At 31.5% G+C, this 23,293-nt stretch overlaps 1 protein-coding gene across 2 annotated transcripts in view; it reads right to left on the bottom strand.

The window, feature by feature from the left end:
• Positions 1-23,293, bottom strand: part of LOC115242855 (dual specificity protein phosphatase 10-like) — a 46,667-nt gene that overhangs the window by 16,998 nt on the left and 6,376 nt on the right. The window contains exons 3-5 of one of the 2 annotated variants that reach the window (XM_029819432.1): positions 23,258-23,293; positions 21,032-21,214; positions 10,006-10,920 (exon numbers count right to left, since the gene is read on the bottom strand). In XM_029819432.1, coding sequence (XP_029675292.1) covers positions 10,006-10,920; positions 21,032-21,214; positions 23,258-23,293 — 1,134 coding nt within the window. Of the gene's footprint in view, positions 1-10,005; positions 10,921-14,372; positions 14,803-21,031; positions 21,215-23,257 lie in introns of those variants that run through there. The other variant, XM_029819433.1, reaches the window with a different exon arrangement.

Here is a 23,293-nt window from a genome sequence, read left to right as displayed (position 1 = left end):
TATTATAAATTATTTAATTAGTAAAGTTTTTATTTATTTTAATCAAATCTCTCGATATCTAAAACTGATTATATGCTGAATTGAATTAGATAATTCGGATTAAACTTGCGGATTCAAACTCCAGAAATGAATGATCTAAAGGTTTAAACATTGAAAGATCTACGCATGTGGAAATTTCTTCCAATGACTAACCACTTAAAGCGAAACGTTTATTATGCTTACGACGAAACGTCATTTTGTTCTTTTTTTCTTTCTATCCCGATTTCAAGGTCTTCCGCGGCACTAGATCACGATCAGTACGATCAAGGATCTTTAAGATCGCGTCATTGCGTACGCGCGTGACGTTGTGCAGCTCCAGCGCAGAATTTATAAAGTGTTCCGGCATGCACATTTCGTACAAGTGACACACGGTATATAATTAGATTCTTGTAAATCTGAATCTGAAATTCTTTCTTAGTTACACGTCTGATTCATATTTTTCTTATTATTAAGAAGAGAATGAGAATTTTAATTAATTCGCACAGAAAAATTCTTCAATTTTACAAGTCTATGAATTTTTTTACGGTTTTGAATATTTTCAAGCCGTTGCATTTTTAGAAAGTGATGAACCTAGGATACTTGAATTCTTAGAATTTTTCCGTCCCTCATAAGTTCTCAGATGCTTATGTTAGATTTTCAGATGCCTAGAACAGTTTAACGAGAGCAGGAAAACATACGATAACGATGCAATTCTATTACCAAGAAACTTTATTCGATTCTGCGCTTTTCTTTTCCTATTAAATTTTTATATTTTTAATCTCATATTTTTCATTAAAAACAAATTTTTAATATTGCGATATAAAGCTTTTCCACAAATTTAATTCTTTAGATTTGCAAATTATTAAAGTTAAATCTCTCGTTCCTCTATACGTTAGAATCTTTAATTTTCAATATTTTGACATCCATAGAAATCCTTTAATTTCTTCTCAGGATAAATATCTATTATAAAATTTTTATCCAAAATATAAATATAATGAGTGTGATAAAAAAGTGTAACAGCAACTTTAATAGGCTCGACATACTCGCCAATTTGCGCATTTGTTTTCATAATTAACGCGTTAAAATACAGTGAATGCGAAACAAATGTCAATTCATTAAGAATGAAGTATATTATCCTAAAGATAAAAAAATCTGTAGTGTAGTATCTATACAAATACAAATAGAGAAAAGAGGCTTATGATATATGAATCATACTACTAATTAATATATATATCCTGTGTACATAAAATTCTATTTACAATATGACGAATGTATCAGTTTACAATCGTGATGGCAACAGTTCTTCAGTTCCTCAGCTACCGTTTTGTCGAGCAATGCATTTTTTAATTGCAAATTATTATGTAATCATATCGTTCGAAGACTTAATTAATGAGTAAGGAGGTCGAGTATTTCTATATGCAAATGACTCAGACGGGACTCGGGGATGACTTGAAATGATTACAAAACGGAATTTTCTCTTAACTATTCTCAAATTTTTATCAATAATAATACGTAATAATATTGAATATAATTTTACAAAGCTAGCGACACAATCGTGACTGAAAACGCATCGATATCGATATAAAAGATATTAATTCAAATTAGATACATCAATGTAAATGCGCAATAAGGTGTCATAATATTGTAAGAGTATGTTGAAAGAGTATGAGTAAAGTAATTAGCGAATATCGCGTGTACAAGGACAAGTTAAAACGTACAACGCGTTAATACGATAATAAATACATATTTTTTTTTGCAGCGCGAAGAACTAGACACGTGGTCTTAAATCACGACAGAGAAGATTAAGCCATCTTCACGAGAATCGAAAAATGACTTCGAGTCGGTTCTTTCCTACACGTCCCTCTTTACTCTCCCCTCCGACCGTTTTCAATCGCGCGTCATTCGATGACCGATAGAAGGACGCATGTCGAACATACGCTCGTAAATGTCGTTGATATCGACGCCTGATGCGGTTAAGTATGACTCACTGTCGGAGCACGACCCTGAGGTACCGATTTGCCGTATCGTCTGCGTTCAATCAAGGGAGTCGCTAACTATCTTTCGAACGACATTGATCCTCACCCTTTCCGTCACTATGACACTGCTGGATTCTATATAAAAGCACACTATTGTTAAAGCTCCTAGCTTCTCATTGTAGCCATATCAGATTATGATGTCGGAAGCGAAAAATTATAGGATCATGGATTTTTTTCCTGCAAGAGGGTTCAACATTGCATTGTGAATCAATAGAAATCGTCATCTTAAGTAATCACATCTACTCTTTACTGACTTTAAAAGAAAATTGTTTGAAACGTAATTTCCTTCCTTTTTTTTTAATTTAGCAAGATTTACCGAGCGAGTTGTTCGTTTCTCATACATCTCGTATTTTCGAAGAATCGAAAGATCAAAGTAATATTTGGAATTGCATTACGCTGTAGAGTTGCTACAAAGAAATTTTCTATTACAAATATGATATAAGTAATATATTATAGCTAATAAACAACTATTTATCTAATCAATTCATTTTTTTTTTTTATTTTTTTTTCCTATCTTAAACATGAAAGTTTTTATCTGTTTGTGCATTCTTTAACATCTTGGTTTTCTTCCTTTCAGAGCAAAATCAAGATGATCAAGTCTTTTAAGATCAAGGAATGCGTAAATAAAAAAAGTACGGGTAATTCAGATTATCCTGTGTTTCTTACTGATTGTGAACAAAAATCTAGATGCATCTAGATAAAAAATACTTGTCTAATCAAAATAAATAAAATATTAATTATCAATAAAACATCTATTTATATAAATATAGATTTCACTTTTAATTTTTTCAAAACTCTATAACTTTTAAATTTCTGTAAAGGGAATTTAAAAGTATAAATTTTGTCTGTGTGTTTTTTTGCGTGTAAAGATTTCAGAATTCTAATTTATTCGAGCATATATTTACATATATATACATACGTACATATATATATATATATATATATATATATATATATATATATTTCTCTTATGTTCCTTTCTTTAGAAGCATTAAATTTTAAAAATTCTTACAATTAGTTTCTTCGACAATTAATTTTAAAATAACGCAATTTATACGTTGTTGTTTTCCTATTGTGATAAGTCCTGAATTTATTGCAGTATATTTTTCTATAAATTTTCAAAATATGACATAAATAATGGATATCGTCACCAGACATCGAATTAAAATCTGCTAACGATTACTATGACTAATAATGAGCGCATATATGTTTACAATTAGTCGTCGGGAAATTCGGGAAATACTCTGCTTTCAAGAATCGTAATCGCCATGAATCTGACGTCATTGAGTGATCACCAAATATAAATGCTAAGACAATAAAACTGGAATTATTCATGACAAAGATAATATTGTTATTAGCATCTACTTTTAATGAACTGTGTGTTAGCGCATTTTCTTAGATATATAACTCTTGATGAGAAATTAATCAATCTTTTGTTTACCGAGATAGATATCTTTAATAGACTCTCTATAGACTTAGCTATAATATAGACAAAAAAAGAACCGGTAAATCAGAAACAACATTGCCCATTATAATCTAATGCTAATAATGTTATTATGAAAAAATCGATCAAAAAAATTTCACATTTTCCGCAACCTGACTAACATCAGTATATTAACGGTGTTAAATCGCGATTGGCTGGAAAGGTGCGTGTTTTAAGGGTGAATCCGACCTAACGGAGATGATGTTGAAAGATCATCCGCGGATTCGGTCGCGGGCCTTATTTTAGGCCGACAGACGTGCGCGGGGATCGCTACACGCTGTCTCCGTTCCCGCCACGAATAACTCGCGGAATCATGCCGACCGACTGACTCATCTGAGTGAAGCGTAGTAGGAAACCATAGCACGGCATAGCACGCTCGCTCGTTCGCTTACTCTCGTCCAGTCTCAAGGAAATTCCAACGAGTTCGAAGGACGTACGGTCGCTCGTTTTGTCTTGTCCGCGTGGCGTCCGCGCTGATTCATCTCACGCTAATAACCCCGCACGACCCTCATTTCTTTCTTTTCTGTCTCTCTCTCTTTCTTTTTCTCAGTAGCTTTCTGTATCCCTTTCTCCCTCCTCCTCCTCCTACTCGTCCTCCCGCATCCGATATTTTCAGAGGGAATCCGAGTCAATGACCGAATGTCTGAATGTGTTGCTCGTGATGGCCGATTAACACTTCGTGCCTGACGATGGTTGCACCGCATTACAATGTCGGTGGTGTAGAATACACCATACGTCTATAAAGATTACTGCGGAATTTGCTATGTTTGACTTTACCGAAATTCGACAGAGACTGAAATTGCTTAAATTTGACGAGATAATTTTTATGATGTTTAATCTATTTTTTCATGTTAAATTAGAAGAATATTCAGTTTTTTCGTGTGTATATGTGTATAATTTTTATAACTTATAGAAAAATATAAACAATAATGAATTGATTCATCGATCAATTAAGTTAATTGCTTACACCATAACTGTATTTTTTTTCTTGGTGGTGTTTTTTAAGTTTAGATTTTAGAAGAAAGAATGACATATGTCATATGTAATCTCTTTATAAATAAATATCCATATATATATAAGCAAATAAAGATAAAGTCAGATCTTAAACTTAAAATTTTTACAAGGCTAACAATAAGTACTTATACTTTTAAATTTCTATGTCTTTATAATCTTTAAGCATTCTTATTGTTAGTGTATTCTGTGTCATAGCTTAAGGATTTTATTTTTCGTTTCACAATAAGCTAGCAGGTTACGCGTCAGTGAAACGTAAACCAGCAAACAATGTAGTGCTCTATGACACGTGTCATATCATTAACCATCAATATGCCGTTTACATTTCCCAGCGAAGAGTATGCGGATATGCATCGGTTTTGTAACGCTAGAACTTTATTTCAGCCGCCGTTCACTTGTATGCAAATAGGTATAAGATGATTCAATCGAGAAAGTGATGATATTATAATACATGAAGAAATAAGAGAATCAAATATGTAGAATAAAATTTTTTACATGACAAATTTTTACACGCTTTGTTCTTTCAAGAAAACAGTTTGAAAAATCAGGAGATTAATATAACACATTTTTTTGTGATTTTCTTTTTAAATTCGCATAACTTTTAATCAGTTTGCGATCTAAACCGTTTAAAGTATTTTAACAAAGACTAACAAAATATTAATATAAAAAATGTTCTATTGATAAAATAATAGCAAATAATTGCCAAATTATAATATTTATAAAATACTAAAATTTTTTTTATTTCCATTTTTTAAATAGAGTTGTACTTTTATCCATATTCTGATAGTGGCTATTGAAATTAATTCATTAATTCTGGCACACAGTGTTATAAAACTTATATTGGCTTAAAAGTTATACCAGCATTTTCAAATTCAATTCTCTCGAAAATAAAGTTTCATATGAAAAATTTTTTTTTACATTTTGACTTGTCATTTTTATAAAATTATCTTGTTTCTGGGATACTGTTCAGTCTGTGTCATCGATAACGAAACATACCCATACCTGTATATTCGTAGTGACATTTTTGTTTCATATCGTGGAAACGAGATTATGAGCAGTTACGAGGCGAAGCTAAGTCACCAGACACCCCGTATTTTTAGATCCTTCATCACGATCCTACTAGTACTTGAATCACGCCGGTACGGCACAAAGGGATCCGAAGGGTAAGGGGGCAAGAGGGACTGGAACGATTGTGAGCTGGACGCGCGTTAGTCATTGATACATTTTAAAGCGAGCTGTGTATCGGATGACTCATACGTAATAATCGTCATCGACAGCTGATCCAGATGCGTTGTACGTTGTTCTGAGGCGCACGCTCCCCCTCGATTAGACTACCTCCTCATCGCACCCTTAAATGGAAGGGGGATGAAAAAGCGTACAATGGAAAAAATACAGCAACCCCCGGGCTTTGGAGAGCGATGACTAATTCATTAAGCTTCAAGTTCGGCTTCATTTATTGACTCTAAACGTTCCAAAACGTTTACTATCTCGTATAATATACGAGTATGTTAATATATTCAATCTTATAATCGTATAATTTAAAAATTTATCGTTATTTTATTAATCGCCGTTCTGTATATTTTATTATACTTCTTATTATTTACATATAATAATAATAAATTATGTGACACACACATACTTGTCATATTATTATATTATTATTATTAGTTTATTAATTTATTTTTATTATCAACAATATTTATGAATCTTTGCAATTCTCGTTCTCTTATTATCTTGTATCTATATTCTTTTTTTTTACTTCAAAAATAATGTTATGCACATCTGATTTCAGAAATAGAGTCAAGTCACACTATAAGACTCTTAGTTTGAAATTCAAGTTATATACATACACAATACAGTATTTAAAGTTATTTCTAGTACCTAAGTACAAAGATATAGCTGCGAAATAATTGAAACGTCCGCTAGACTGAAGCTATAAATGTTATCTGCAAATTTTGCCGATGTTATTAAATAATAATATACTATACTGACAATGAAAACAAATAGCTTGTGATTAATAATTCAATAAATATCAAATTTTTATAAATTACAGGAAACTGTCCGCTCCCACTTTTAGTGAAAAATAAAACACAGTTTTTCAATAATACGCGTAGTTTTACAGACTGGCAAAAATCTGTTTTACAGTCTCAGCCCATTCTTCTCAATCTATGTGATTTTTTTCAAGCGAAAGTAAGTTATATCGAAGCGAGGAAATACTGGCACACCTGTAAGAGGTAAGGTCGCGCTGATAGGAAAATCTCATAATCCGCGCAACTGACTCATATCTAAATATTCCGAAAGAGAGTGAAACTCCATGGCGGTGACAACGCGGGGGATGCGTTATGCAATCGTGATTTTGACATATGGCTGTTCGTGCGCTTAGCCAGCGTAAACATGCCGTAGGGTCGATATACACGGTGACTCATGCTTTCAACGTCGTAGTCGTCGTCGTTGTCGTCTGAGAAAAATGCGATCGGGACCGACCGGGAGACCAGACGCACGCATTAGCCTCGCCAAAACGAGCCACGCGATGCTTTGGTCTCGTTGTTTATAGGCGACCGCGAATCGTTACTAATTATGTAATAACTAGCCAAGACAAATTGATATCACAAAATGACGTCGTTGCGCTCATTGCTGATTAAAAAAAAAAAAAAATAATAATTAAATCTGAAAAATTAAAAATTAAATTTTATATTTTAGATATTATTATTGCTACCATTTTCTCTCAAAATTGACTATTATATCTTCAAATAAATTGATAATTTCCTAATTATATTAGTACTGTATACAAATTTTTATATTTATTTATATTTATAAATCGTCGTGATCGTCGTGATCGTCGTCGCCGTCGTCGTCGCCGTCAAGCGTTCGAACGGTTCGTCGTCTGCGTTTTCTTCCTTGATTCCTTTGAATTATCTCCCAACTGCCATACGTTATGTCGCGAGATTTACGTGGAATCTAATAAGAGCACATTTCCCAATAAAATCACTACCTTCTCTCGCAAAACGCTCCGATTTCACAGATTAAAAGCGTAACCGAGAATATTTATAAATCTGAAATTTTATTAAAATAAACATTCTATTTACTATTGCCCATTCGACTTTTAAAATTATTAAGTGATATTTTTATATTATTAATTTATACATATATTAATTTTATACATTAATGGATAAAGGCGATCTTAAATATCTATTAAGATTTTCCTTACGGAGAAAAGTAATATTCTTTAAATGTGCTTTATCTGAATTTGATATATTTGATTTATTAATTTGATTGTACTTATTCGAATTGTACGAGAAGCTGCCTGCGTCATTCTTAAATTCTCGGGAGTAAATAGTTCTTTACGTCAGAAGGATGCGTAATCTAAAATGAAATTATGCTGTTTTTGCTTTCACTAAAAAGAAAAAATGAAAAGCAAAAATATAAACTGAATAAACAAGAAAAAGAAACATAAAATTGTAAAATTGAAATAAATAAATATTTTTCTTCTAATTTTAATTTGTGATGCCCTTTGCATCCATCAAAGATTTTCTTAAAAAAAAAATTAGTTCCAAATTTAAATTTATTCTATGTTATTGATTGTGATCTTTCCAAATATGAAGTCTATATATTGATAAAAAAGTATTTAAAAAGTATATTAAATGAATAAAAATTATTATATTTCTTTCAATACAAATCACTTAAAAGCAATATGTATAGCCTCTTTCAATGCTGAATCTTTTCTTCTTCATCTCGTTTTTAAACAGAAATTTTTTACCCTTCTTTCTTTTTATTTCAGCTTAACATTCTTTAATAAATCAAAATTTATCAAATCAAAGGGAAAAATTAAGATAGAAATGTGAAACTGACAATCGCTACAGAATGCATTGTTAAGAAAACAAATTATAATCTGAAAATAGCGTATCGTGGAAAAAGTGCGGGAAATTATTAGCATATAATGAGCAACAAAAATAATAGCAGGAGAGAATGATTTCGGCGTAAAAGTTTCGACGCGCGATTGGCGGCCGGCAGAAATATCGCACTCGCATCATCGTTATTTCCGAAAACTAGAGACCCACTCCTACATAGAGGACCGGATAGACGACAAACAGTTCGTTCTGTTTCATGGTCTTTTCGCTTTTGTAAACAAATTCCGCACTACAAAAAAAAAAAAATCAGCAAGAACAGACCAATATTAATTAATTACCAATAGTTTTTCGTGTGTAAAGATCATCGTGAGAGTTTATCTTAAATTTATAGGCTTAATGTCGATAAAAAAGAGAGAGAAGAAGAGAGAGAGAGAGATAGAGAGAGTCTCGTCGTATTAATAAGTTTCCAAGTTTTTGGATAATTTATAACATAATTTATTTATTCTTGTACTAATTTGTATTAATAAATTTTATACAGCAATTTTGTTTAAATTTTTTTCTGTTTCTAAAAACTATTAATATTATTCTTATATGTTGTGTGTAATTTTAGAGATGTGTATGTCTTCAACATATTCATTTTGTATCTATTTAAGATCGTTTAGTGAAATTGATAAGTTTCAAATTCTCTCTCTTTTAAATACGAAAATATTCAATATATGAAAAATAAAAGTAATAAAATCCAAGATTAAAAGATTTAAAAATCCAATGATTTAAGAAAAAAGATTGAAGAATGTTAATGTTAAGGCTTAAACGTCTAAGTTTAATATCCACATTCAAAATTTCCAAACGTTGCAAAGTTAAAGATATCATTTTTGTTAATATTATTCTCAGTTTTTATATTCCTGTAGCCTTTCATTTTTAAATATCTAGATACGCATTTTTAGATCTTCTCGTGCGTTCTTCTTGCGCGTATTTGAAAAATTATTTGCAAAGAAACTTGAGGAAATTTCTAGTTTCGTCCGTATATTTTCAAGTAACAATTCACCTTACACTATCTACTGTGAAATTTGTCTAAGATGTATTGTTGTTGTGGATCTGATATCTTTGTACACCATTATCTTGCCACTATCAGTTGTGTTATATTCGATAACACAAAGAGCACATCTGGCCATCAGAGTATATGACAAAAACTAAATTTAAACCATAGCAAATATAGCGATAACAATCTATCTGACGTATACTACGAATCTCATTTTTCAGTTCGAATCTTTCATATTGTGGCGAGAGCTTTCGGATAAGAATTAATAATTATAATTTGATAATTTATATATCAAATTTTATATTTTTTATAAATAAAAACAAGTAGTTTATCGTACCTCTTAATTCTTAAGCATTAATACAATAATAAATGGTTTTAGAATATTACTGAAGATTATATCCCAATGTGTAATTTATTTTAATGTTTATAGTACGAAAGAGAAGAAAATTCATATGATTTATCGCTTCACAATCCAATCTCTTTATAATAAAGAGTTGAGAGCTTCGCAATACAGTCACTCTATTGAATCAGAATATCAGCCAGACAATCAAGAAAAACAAGAGTACTTACCGATTAGCAGAGCAGGTTCCCGATCGTCATCCACAAGGGCGGCGAGTACCAAAAACAATGGATGTTGAACGGGCAAATGCTCCAGGTCATCGGTGCAGTCATCGTACACTATAACTTCCTTAAACTGTCTCCTCCTGAGCAGCTCTTTGCCCTCGCGAGCAGTTGCGAGATCGGCGAGAGTAGCTTTCCCCAGTTGGAGTCTGCGTCGGTTGAAACGATCCGAGCAGTTAACGTTGATTGCGCCGCGTATATGATTGACATTATATAATATGAACGGTCTGCAGTCCAGAATCACCGGCGGAACGGCGGAGGGTCGATCGAGACGCGCGAGACGCTGAGCGAGATCGTCGGAAGTGACGACGCGGGTCTTGCTCAACACCAGCTGACGATGAAGGGTGCCGTTTTCCCCGCAGGGACTGTTGGGCAGACTAGCGGTCTCCAGTTTGCAACGCTTCGTAGTTATCGACAAGTGCTGATGATGGTGAAGGTGATGGAGATGGTGATGATGATGATGATGATGATAGTGGAGGTGATGGAAGCCACGGCGGTGGACGTCGTCGTTGTTATCGTCACCGTTCGTTTCTTCGTCGATAATAATCGAGGGTACAGTGGGATTGCTATTGTTATTAACGACGGAGGTTCCGATCGGTGAAGCGGTTGACGATGCTGGGAAGGCACAAGGACTCGGTCCTGGCTCGCTCAGGCTGCGATTCAGCACGAGTTTCAGATTGGCCCGAGGCCGACCAGCCGATACTGGCTCGCAGCATAGCAAGGTAGACATCGAGGAGGACGATGGAATTCGGTCTTGAGGCCGATGGTCGTGCTGGTTGTGTTCGGGATGATGATGATGGTGATGATGATGGTTGGAGTTCACGTCGGTGATGCTCACGTCGTGGCACGGTCCTGCGGTCGACGCTGAAACATCAATAATTGCGATACGTCAGCAATTGTTGTCAAAATTTTTCCCTTACATCAGTTAATACAACAGAAGCTCCGTATTCGCGCATTCTTTACTCGCGTGTTTCTCATATTTCTTGTAGTTCGCCATTTGCGATTGTTTTTCGTATATTGCCAGATTTAAAATTCGCTTATTTGCGGAAACGTTAACAGAAATAATAAAATAATGGATTAGAAGAGAAACAAATTTTAAATAACTTCTATTTTATATAAGTAACAGAAAAAAGACTTTTATTTGTTTGATCTCTCATGATTATTATTTTAAGATTAAATCAAATGTAAAATATTACAAAAATGTATTTTATTTCTTCATTATATTTTTTTATTTGATCTTTATACATATTTCTCTCTCTTTCCCATATTTGCAATTATTTCTATTTTAAATTAAAACGAGAACAATAGTTTAAATTAATTTGATAAACTAGTATCAAGTCCATTCTCGATTCAGTTTAACGAAGTATTGGTTTTCAAAATATCCTGCGCTTTAAGAATTTTTATACTTTACTAAAAATATTTTGCATATTCTAACGTTTTTTTTTATATTTTAAAAACACAGCAGAGATTGTCATATCTTTGAATTCTCGATTCCTTACGTTATTTTATTCTTTTAGTTAGTTACAATTCTAATTTGGCAGTTGGACGACGACCAATGTCTCGAGCATTACGAAAGATCTGTTGTAAGCGACGATGTACTAACTTAGAAATTACGTGATACATCTGGGATTTGCTAGCATGTGATTTGTATATTTTTATAAATAACGCCGTGTCTATATATTATCCGCGTGTTGCTCCATCTTAGATTCCTAAAAATCTTTGGGTTCTGCAGTTTTCAGATTTACTTACACTTTTGCCTCTCTTTATAATCTCTCAAAAGATATCTTAAAATATCAAAACTGTATCAATTCAAATATGAATAACATTAGGTTTTAGATTCGTAAATTAGGTTGTAATTTTTTAATTTCTTCTTTTCATGTTTGTCTAAATTTTTATACTTTTCAATTTATTTGAAAAGTATGAGATTCTCGTTGAATTATGAGAAAAGCCGTTTGAATTAGATCAAACTGAATAATACTCGGTTAGAATCAACGGCCGATTAAACTATCGGTTACTCTGTCTCCCTCTCCCTCTCTCTCTCTCTCTCCCGTCCGACCTCTCTCCCGTCCGACCGCTCTCCCACTTCTCTTCCGCCATCGAAGTTTCTCTCCGGCCCCGAGAAGTCTTCGAGAGTTCGTTCTTTCGAATGAGTAAACGTTGTGGAATTCGACGCTTCGAGCGGCAAGTGGGACCTCGTGACTAGCGATGGGCCCGATACCCTCGCAATCTGTCGATATCTCTTACGAGTGTGGTCGTTTAAATAGGCATTATCAAACAATTCGAGAAAGTTGTTGAAGCAACGTTTACTTGCAAAAAGTCAATAGCGGAAATATTAATTTACATAAAATCAACATATGGAAACTTTCTAAGAAGAAAGACTTGATATCATTATGTTACTTTTTTAGAAACGCACATACAAAATTATTCAGTAATAATTTTATTAAAATACGAGTATAAAAAATATTTGGTGCTTGAGATATGTTTCGAAACAAAAAAACATTTAAACTAACATTTATATAATTAAAGTGTTATATATTTCATATTAAGAAATAAAAAACTATGAATTAAACTTTCAAATTTAAAATCCGTAAACAAATAATGCCATTTTCAATTAATTTCAGTAAGCTTTACTCTAAGAGGGAAATAAATTAAAAATATAAATTATTTTATATATAGACATCTCCTAGATATAAATAATACTCACATACCACCCATTAGAGTTTTTTCATAAATTCATTTTCTGCTCAGCAAAAGTTAAAGAATTTCGTACAAAATTTTACGGAGGCAAGTTTTAAGTATTAATATTTTATTATTTTCCATTATCGTTTTAGTTAACTTTGGATATATTTTGCATCAATAGCGTTTATAGAACTTTATTATCCGTATTAGAACTTTATTATCCATAGTAGTATTAAATTGTGAAGATTAAAAAATCGTGAAGAATAATGGCTAAACGTTTATATATTCAAGAAAAATTGATTCACATATTTATTGGAATCATTGAGAACTAACCCGATAGTTTTAGTAGATAAATTGCGTTGTAAATGAAATAATTTTTTGCTATGCTGACTAAAATTAAGATAAGATATTAGTTTCAGACTATCGCTATTCGTAACCTGACCAAGACATTCAACCTGCGGACAGGTGTAGCACAAACACCTGCCATCATGCGGAATACTCTGCGTTCTTTCATTCGCTCGAAAAGAACGATAATTTCTTCGAATTAATTTCATCGCGTCTATCTCATTTCAATCTTCAAGCATAATCTAAAGTTTTATATCAAATATTTTGAATTGCATCAGAGCGTGTGTGTGTGTGTGTGTGTGTGTGGTAAATTATAGTAAAATAACAGAAAATGTACAAACTTTTTGAGAACGTTTAAAGAAATCTCTAAAAAATTTTTTATTATAAATTTTCATGAATATTTATTTATTATTTTATAATAACTTAAAATCTCGCTCCAGTCTTGATCCAATTGTATATTTTCAATGAATGTAAAGATCGTCAATTAAAAAATTAATTTATTTAAAAATATGCTTCAAGCATATCCTACATTTAGTTTAAACATTCATGGATCTAAAAAATTGAGAGCCAAGCATCTCAATTAGATTTCATTTACATCACAATTACATTCCTGATCTACATAGCAATTAATTAAAGCAATTAATTAAAATATCCAGTACATCTGCAAACGAATAAAATAGTTGCTTCGATTAAGCATTCGAAGATTCGAAAATTGCAGGATTTAGATGTCAGATTATTAAATCTATACATACAAAAAAATTCCCATATTAGCATTATGTTCTATGGAAAACATATCTAAAAGTTTTACTAAAAAGTTAACTAATTTCTACAAAATTTATACGTGACATAATACATGAATAAATGACACGATAAAAACACACATTTAAAAATCGAAAATTTCAATATATAAAAAGTCCTATCGCTATCTACGTTCTTTAAATAGACACATTCAAGAAAAAATCCAAAGAGCTAAAGCTTAACGAAATTGAAAAAAACGTCGAACTTTGTACTTTGGAGTATGAAAAAGTCTTTATTATAAAATTTCGAATGATATTTACAGAACTTAATATTTTTGTGGAAAATACTTGAGAGAATATTTTATTTCAGTTACATCTATGTAAAAATACGATAGAGATGAAAATTCAGCGTTTTTCAGTTTTCGATTTATATACATCTAAGATTCTAAAAATTGAAAGAAACATTTCAATCGCAGAATCTTGATATACTTGAAATCCCCAGAGAATTGAAAATCCCAGAGTACGTGCATTCCATATGATTACACACACACACACCTTGCATCTACATGTCCAGGAACCGAAAAGTCCGGTCCGCTGTTTAGAAATCCAACGGTGGCCCGAGCGTCCCAATTTTCGACTTACACATTCGAGAACGAAAAAGCTCGAAAAGTGTTATATGTAAAAGCCCGATGTTGCGCACTCCCGACGCGATACCATCCATAAGAGTGATCTTACAAGGATCGGATAGGAAAGGATCAGGAAGAGAAGGATGTTGGTGAGGAGATGGACCATCGGGATGACGTCACGGGTCTCAAGAGAGCGCGATCGCGTGGGCCCGAAGGACCCCGCGATGCTCACGTCGGAGCAACATGCTTCTCATGGGAATGGCAAAAATGCGCGAGGTATACGACACGGAAGATCTACAATCGCGAGAGCGCGATCGATACTAGATCCTCTGCCAACGGCCGGCGAGCGAAGACTGAGGGAGAGAAGCCAGTCTAAGCGCGGCGCGATACGCGGATGACGACGACGACGACGACGACGACGACGACAACGACGACGACGACGACGAGTTCGCCGGCGACGAGGAGAGCGGAGAACCACATTAGAGGAGAGTGGAGAACGCTGCCGGGGCCGCGACGGGGGTGAAGGGGGTCGTGGAACGCTCTGCGCAGGAGCGTAATTTAACCCTTCATACCAAACCTAGCTTACATTGGAATGCACGTTAATCTTTTCAATATTGGTTTTTTGCAAGAGAAAAAATTATTTATTATTATTATTATTAAATATACATTCGTAAAAAAAATAATATCTTATCAGTAAATGAAAATAATATACTTTTTTGGTTGGCTATAAAGTCCACTGTATCTATTTTGAAATTTTTTTGACAAGAAAAAATTTTCGTAGAGAAAAGAGTGTATCTTTAATTTTATTAAAAAAAAAAAAAAAGATTAATGAAAAAAAGAATCACAAATAATTATAGTAACTTGCTGAAAATTATTTATTTTAAAAGTTTTTTGGTATGTATGATATATCGCAATATGGTGTGTACATAAATTAACATCGTATATATGTACTTGCTTTCTATGTTTCTTTTCCTTTGGGAAGATATAAGCACAGAGTGACACCATATATTTCTTCGGGGATTTGAGAAACTTCTGATGGGAAATATTTTTCGGTTAGTTTTAACAGAGTTTTGCCACTAGAGGATCGTACTCGTATATATAATTTCAATTCCACCGTAGAATTCAAAAAAAAAAAATTTAATGTTTCGATATGTATCACAGTTAATTCTTAACTTCTCGTATCTCTCTAACATTATTGCATTTTTAAATTCATAGAGTTCTTATCTCTGGAGTTTCAAAACGACAATCTTTACAAGTGTACCAGGTTTTTCAGCCTATTTTCACGTATTAAAATTCTCTTATCGAGAAATAATTTCTCGACTTCTAGATCTGTTGTACGCAACATTAACTATTGACGATCGTGAAAAAAAAAGGAAGTTCTGCGCCATCGTGCGTGTAACGCGCTCGAGATGACTCATCCGTCGACGGCGCGAGCATACGCGCTTTATGTGCACGCGCATGTATTGTGTACACTTGTACGTTCATACAACCGGTGTCTCGAGATACACATTACGCCACGGCGGCACTGCCGTACCGAGAAAATAGTTCCTAACGCACGTTCGATCAATGTTAGTCTCAGTATTTTGAATATTAATAGTATTACCAAGATATCACACGCGAGAACTATAGCAATGTGAGAGACGTAAAGGGGCTTCCACGTGATCGATATCAGTCGTCGGCGTTTCGAATATTAATATCAAATGGTCTCACCGAGTTCTTTATCACATTAGCATTTTGCCGTCTTGACGATTTCAACTTATTGTCATTTTCACGACTTGGAAAAAGATTATTCTTTATATATTTTCATATTTTTCTGAATAATATTAATTCTGAATAATAATAACATGCTATCGTATGATAAATGATGATAAAGGCAATTTTGAAAGATTGTAATTAATTACGTTCTATACATAAGAGATTAAGAGAAGTTGTTCAATCATAAAGACTAAAAATTGTTTCCTTATTCCTAATTTATGATATGATCATATTCCATATATCAAAATTTGTATTATATACATTATGATGCACTTCCATCTGCCATCCAACATATAAATTTCTCCATCCAAATTTGCAAATGGCGGCTATGATTTATAGTATCATCTCTGAGTGAAAGAATTTTCAATCTAAAGATCCGGAAATACTACAAATCGAAAATTTATCCAATCTCCGAAAAGTTTTAAGAAAAATATTTTTATCGCAGCATCTAAAATACATTTAAAAAAATATTTTTAGTTTTTCTGTGTTTTTTAAATGTAAGACAAAAATATTAATTATTAATGAAAAATCATTAAAAAAGAACAAGCATTATCGAAATTCAATGGGTTATACCAAATTCAAAACTTATCGATAGCCATAAAAATTCTATAAAAAAGCCGATTCAAAATTGACTAAAGAAACGCAAAAGTACGATTAATCTCTGAGACACTTTGTATATTTAGATTATGAGTTTAATTTAAATCGCTGCCACACGAAAATAGCCAACGCCAACGAAATGATGTGCTATCTGATGAAAATATAAATGAAATACAGAAAATACGTCAGAGTAAAACATGGAAAGGTTAAAAAAAAATCTGTTTAAATATGGAGAACACAGAGTTAGCCTTTAAAAGAGTTATAGAACTGAAGTGTATCTGAATAATTACGAGTAGTGTAAAGAAGAAAGCTATTTGTATCGCATGTTTTCTTGGTTCGTTCCATAGACTATGGATTAATTATTCGTCAATTATTTCCGATAATCAATATTGTATAGTATTTCTTGACGTTAATCAACCGCTTTATTTCGATACGCTCGATAATTTTGTCACACACGGAATAACGTTTTTTACATGTTTTATATGCGCAAGCTGAGATGAAAAAAAAACTCGAGAGCACGATTAACACATGCGTATTGTTTTCTCAGGTGAATCCGCGGCGAATTTTATTTCTCTAACAGCTATTTGAACTTTCTTTTGGATCTGAGCATTATCTCGTGTGATGATTCTTTTTTTTTTTTTATTATGAAATTATGAAATCCTCGGATTTGTTTTTTTTATCACGATTAATCGATGCAATCCTAGATCCTTCTATTAATCTGACCAGGGAAAAGATAAGATTGCGTTATAATGACATTGACGCGTTCATACTTATATATGATAACCAATTCTGAAAATTTAATCGACTATTCTTCGATGCTTACGCGATGCTTACGTAGACAGGAAACATAAGTCCTAAATAAACGAAATGAATGAAACTGTTTTTATTAGTTCGTGACGCAGTTTTTTCGCGTCTCTTATTCTCTCTCTCTCTCTCTCTCTTTACCTCTAAAATATTTACAGAATAATGTAATTTGCGTATCTAGAAACTGCATCTCTCAAAAATATCTTTAAAATTCACAAAACCAATTAGATAGGAAAATATATAGATCCAATAATTTATAATCGTGAAATTTCGACATACAAATTTTTAAAAATATAAAAATACAACGTGTATTAAAATCGAATTAAACGGTATGATTCAATGATTCTAAATTACAAAAATCAAAAATTCTATAAATCGTCGAAAATATAAAAAATTCTAAATACTTTTATATGTATATAAATTTCAAAAACTTAAGTTTCTCAAAAAATTAAAAACTTAACGATCTCAGAATCCGAAAACTTCAAGATTCAAATGCGCGTCAAAGATCGAAAAATTTAGGGATCTAATTTAGAGATTTTCAAGAACCTATCCAGCACATATAAAAAAGATTCAAACATTCAACCAACCCCCTCGTCCTCTCGCAGAAAGTTCATGTAGTGCGTTTGCGTAGTTATCTAAAATTCCGTGTACCAAAGATAGAGTCTGACATCATACACGCGGGCATCAGCCAGATCGAACGAGCGATAAACATATGTATTCACGCACGATGTCCTCGTATGCGGAAGGTTCCAGTTTACCACTCACATGCAACTGATCGATCGATGCACCCATTGATGCTGCAAACATACGATTTTCCTTGTCTTTTTGCTTTTTTTTCTCTTATTTCTTTATATGTATACATCTAAATGGCTGTATTTTTATTAGACGCCTTCGCTTGTATGTAGGGATAAAAATAAATAAAGATCTTTAGAGTTGTAATTATTTATGTTAAGATAGCACCAAAATCTTAGAGTAAATGTTTTTCAAAACATCTATTTTTTTTTCTTCTTTTTTGACTTGAATATTGTGGGAAAATGTTGATACGTGCATGAATAGTTCGGTAACTGCGAACATTTACGTTCTTTCGCGCCTTAAAGATATGTAATATTTGCGAAAATCCAAAGATTTATAGACAAGAAAGACAGATTCTCAGAGATAAAAGATATTGATATGAAGATTACCAAAGCATCCTAATAAAATCATTGTTAATTTCATTGTAATAAAATCATTAAGAATTCATAGTTTCAAAAATTGTAAATATCAGAAAGAGTAACATTGATATTAATTGATGTGTACGCCGTATATTCAGTGATATACAACGATAATTAAACATCGCCGATGATCATATCAATTATCTGATACTCATGACATCAGAATCGAGAAAACAAGCGAAATAAGTTTCAAGTTCCTTGAAACAATTAATTTTTATTTAATGAAACTATCGCGTAAGCGTGATAAAGCAGATTTATAAAACGTGCCAGAAAATTGATCATTAAACTAAAATATTACATTTTTCGTAACAAAAAAAAACAAAAACAAAAAATAAAAGATATTGATATGAAGATTACCAAAGCATCCTAATAAAATCATTGTTAATTTCATTGTAATAAAATCATTAAGAATTCATAGTTTCAAAAATTGTAAAGATCAGAAAGAGTAACATTGATATTAATTGATGTGTACGCCGTATATTCAGTGATATACAACGATAATTAAACATCGCCGATGATCATATCAATTATCTGATACTCATGACATCAGAATCGAGAAAACAAGCGAAATAAGTTTCAAGTTCCTTGAAACAATTAATTTTTATTTAATGAAACTATCGCGTAAGCGTGATAAAGCAGATTTATAAAACGTGCCAGAAAATTTATCATTAAACTAAAATATTACATTTTTCGTAACAAAAAAAAAACAAAAACAAAAAATATTTAAAAAATATATATAATAATTTTCATAATTTCTAGTTTTCTTGACAAAAGTGTAATTTTATGCTTCTCGAGTTTTCCACAATTTTTTCCATGCTTCGTTTCTTATCAAAAATCAGGTCTTCGGCATATTTTACAAATCTACTCTATCGATGTATACTCTATCAAACGTTAAAAATTTCATTATTTCGACGTTTTGTTTATTTAAGTTTTAAGTTAACGATGTGAGAATATGCCAGGCGAGCAGAATGTTATATGCTTTTCGCGATTTCTCGATATTTTCGAGTCGTGGGTGCGTATCACCATAGAGGGTTTATTGTTTGTCGAGAATAATGGCGATTTACACACGAACTCGGATACGGCAGCTTATAGTAACACGTAACACCCGCTGCCGCTGCTGATAAGGCGTCTTTGTACATATGTACTATATCGGTAGAGACGTCACAAAACCAGCCTGATAAAATACGATTCGCTCAAGTACGATGTATAAGATAATACGTGCTATATAGTGTGTCTCGCAATTATCAAACAGAATGAAAGCTTCGATGTTTGCTCTTGAGAGTGTCTTTCTCTCTAGATCTTTCATTAAACTTTTTTAATTTTACTATTATATAGATCAAATTATAATTAAATTTTGTATATTCAATTAACATAATTAACATAATTCTATATAGTAATATATGTTTATATTTATATTAAACTTCTATTTGTGATTTTTACAATACGAGATTATTCAATTATAGCATATAAAATATGATAAGTTTTGTGGAATTCAATAAATAATGTTGGAGAAAGCTCAATGAAATTTCACCCACAAATGTGATTGAGAAGAAATTAAAAACATTATTTAAATCTTTCGTAGTAAAAATAATAGCACAAAGAGGAATCTTTCGCATAAAACAGTCGATAAAATTTATATAAGACTTTTAATAATTGTGTGTGATAGAGATTTGATATTATTTCCTTAATAATGATATACCCATCTTAAGAATTTTATCAATGATTTTACGAAAAAAGCGAATCATTCTTCAAAGGAAAATCACTTATTTCAATCATTACTTATTATTCAATAAATGCAAAATAACTGTTTTATTATGCCGCATAGTTTGAATCATGATATTTGCCTTTCCAAAAATTAAAATGCTTAAGCGTTTAAAGTTTTGAAGAAAATTCAAAATAATTTAAGAGTGTAAAAATTGAAAGATATAAATATTTTAAAATGTAAGTAAAAAATATAATCCAAGAAAGAATATAAATTCAAAGATCTTATCTAAAATTAAAAAATTTATAAAATTCAGAGAATATACATATGCAAGACATTACAATCTCGTTTCGTCCCTTTAGATCTAAAGATTCAGAATGTTAAAAATCAGAGTTATATATAAAATCTTTCGATTTTTGGATATTTTACCAAAAATAAAAGATTAAATTGTTAATTATAAATTAATAAATTGTCCAGTTTATCTATCCTATTACCGATTTAATAAGAAACATGACTTACCATCGATGGGTCGAAATCGAAATTTCTTGAGCCTCGGCAATGTCGCAGGAGAACAGACTCTCGTCAGAACTGGCATCTCGCTAAGTTCTCTGGGTGACAATCGGCCAGAAATTCCGTCCGAAAATGATTTCAGCTCCGAAACAGCCACACGCTTGGGCGATCTCTCTGTGATGCCAGTGGCCTCTACGAAAAGAGAAAAAACGCGAACGTAAGTATATACATACATACATCCTTTGTTTGAGTTGATTGACTGCGTGCAATCTCTTGACGTGGACGATGGTGCGTCATCGTCGGGTGTCATCGTGTTTGTGTATGTGCGCGTGTCATTATTCCAGTATGCGGATTGCAAAACTTTTCGCGACGTTGTTTAACAGCGACAGCAATTTTTTTAATAAGCGATGGCGATATCATTGCACAGCGATATCTATATTTTTCAATGAACTAACAAATATGTGAGACAGATATATGTGTATCTTTACACAACTTTCGCTATCAGTTCTTATCCGTATAAATTATTAATATATATTTAAATTTTAGTTGTTTCGGCTAGAAATATATTCGAGAAAATTTTGTTAAATATTATAACTTGGCAATATTTTCTCTTTATGCTCAGATTGTTAAAGTCGTAAAAAAAAAAATATTTGCTGCTATATATTGTTATACATATACATATACGTAAGAAAATTCTAAAATTCTTAAGAAATTTGTTATGTAATCTTTGATAATTTTTTATTTTATAAATTACATTTTTTTAGTATAAAAAAAACTGTCATTTTAAATTTATCTAATCAATGTTGTAAGCATCTAAGCCGCTGTTTCAATTAAAATTTATCTTTTATTTTATTTTTTATTTTTATATACTCCAAACCATTCCTTTTCTGGACGAATGCATATCCGGTAAATGTCAAGCTATCAACAATCAGCGGCCCGAAATTACAGTATGAGTCATACGATTGATAATCAATCGAGGAAAAGCCAATACTTGCAAAATACCTTGACCTCATTTTTTCCTTAAAGTGGGGTTTCCTCTTTAAAAAAAAGATGATTGTTGTCGTCAGTTAGGAAATCATTTTTTTAAATACAAAACTATAATACAAAAATAGCGGTAAAAGAATTCAAAAATTGACCTAAAAATAATTTTATTTTTTTTTCTATTTTTCAGTAGACTATCAAACTTTAACAAAAAGAAAAAAGAATCAAAATATATAAGATCAAGGTTTAATTTTAAAATAGAGAAATTTAGTTTTATTATAAAACTTTTAATATTAATTTATTAAATTATTACACTTTCAAATATTTTTCTTTTTATTCAATCAATCCTTGCAAAAAAAATCTTTTGTAAATTTTTATATGTTTATAATATCACAATGTGCATATATAATTAATCATAAAGTCATGCAAAAATATGAATTTTAATTTCTACTACTGATTTTATGTACTATGTAATGCTATGTTACATGGCATAAATGATAATAATGTGTATATATAAAAGAGAAGATATTTTTATATTATGAAATATAACAGTTTCTATATAACAACATATTTTTATATCATGTATTTACATAAATAAATTTATAAATATGTCATTCGTGCAAAAAGCTATTTATTGCCTAAAATACCACAACAATGTATTAAATAAAATAAATAAACTTGTATTTCTAAAAACACAAAGAATAGAAATGGTTCATATATTAATTTCAAAGTTTCTTACTATTAAGAAATAAAAAAATGTAAAAAAAGAAACAAAATAAGTTAATTTGTATTAATTTGCAAATATTTAGCTTCTGTTTTAAAATTATATCACAATTTTTCAAAAGTTGTTTAAATCATGAATTCAAATGTCATGAAAAAATGAATCGTCCTGTATATATAATATATACATATACATACAAGACATATCATTCTATACACATTATTTTATAACTCTTTTCCTCTCTGATTTTGAAAAAAAAATAATGAACTGTAATCGATAATGACTTTTTCTCTATTTTATTAATAAAAAATAAACACTTTATTGTACTTTATTGTATTATATGACACACATAAATACGGCAACTTTTTTGCACTAAGTTTTTAGATTAATTTCTAATTTTATACACATTATATATATACTTCTCGATATAAAAGGTGACTTATCTTTCTAGAAGTATTCAGAAATACTTTCTATAGATGTGTGTAAAGTATATACGTAACTTATCAAGTGAATTGTCGATATGTCACACTTACCAGGCGACAGCGATCTCTTGACGGACGACGACGCTC

The sequence above is a fragment of the Formica exsecta genome, unplaced genomic scaffold (genome assembly GCF_003651465.1).
Source record: "Formica exsecta isolate Colony F162 unplaced genomic scaffold, ASM365146v1 scaffold654, whole genome shotgun sequence".
Taxonomy (NCBI): Eukaryota; Metazoa; Arthropoda; class Insecta; order Hymenoptera; family Formicidae; genus Formica; species Formica exsecta.
Note: the sequence above shows the minus strand (reverse complement) of the source record. Positions and strands in the feature narration are given on the sequence as shown.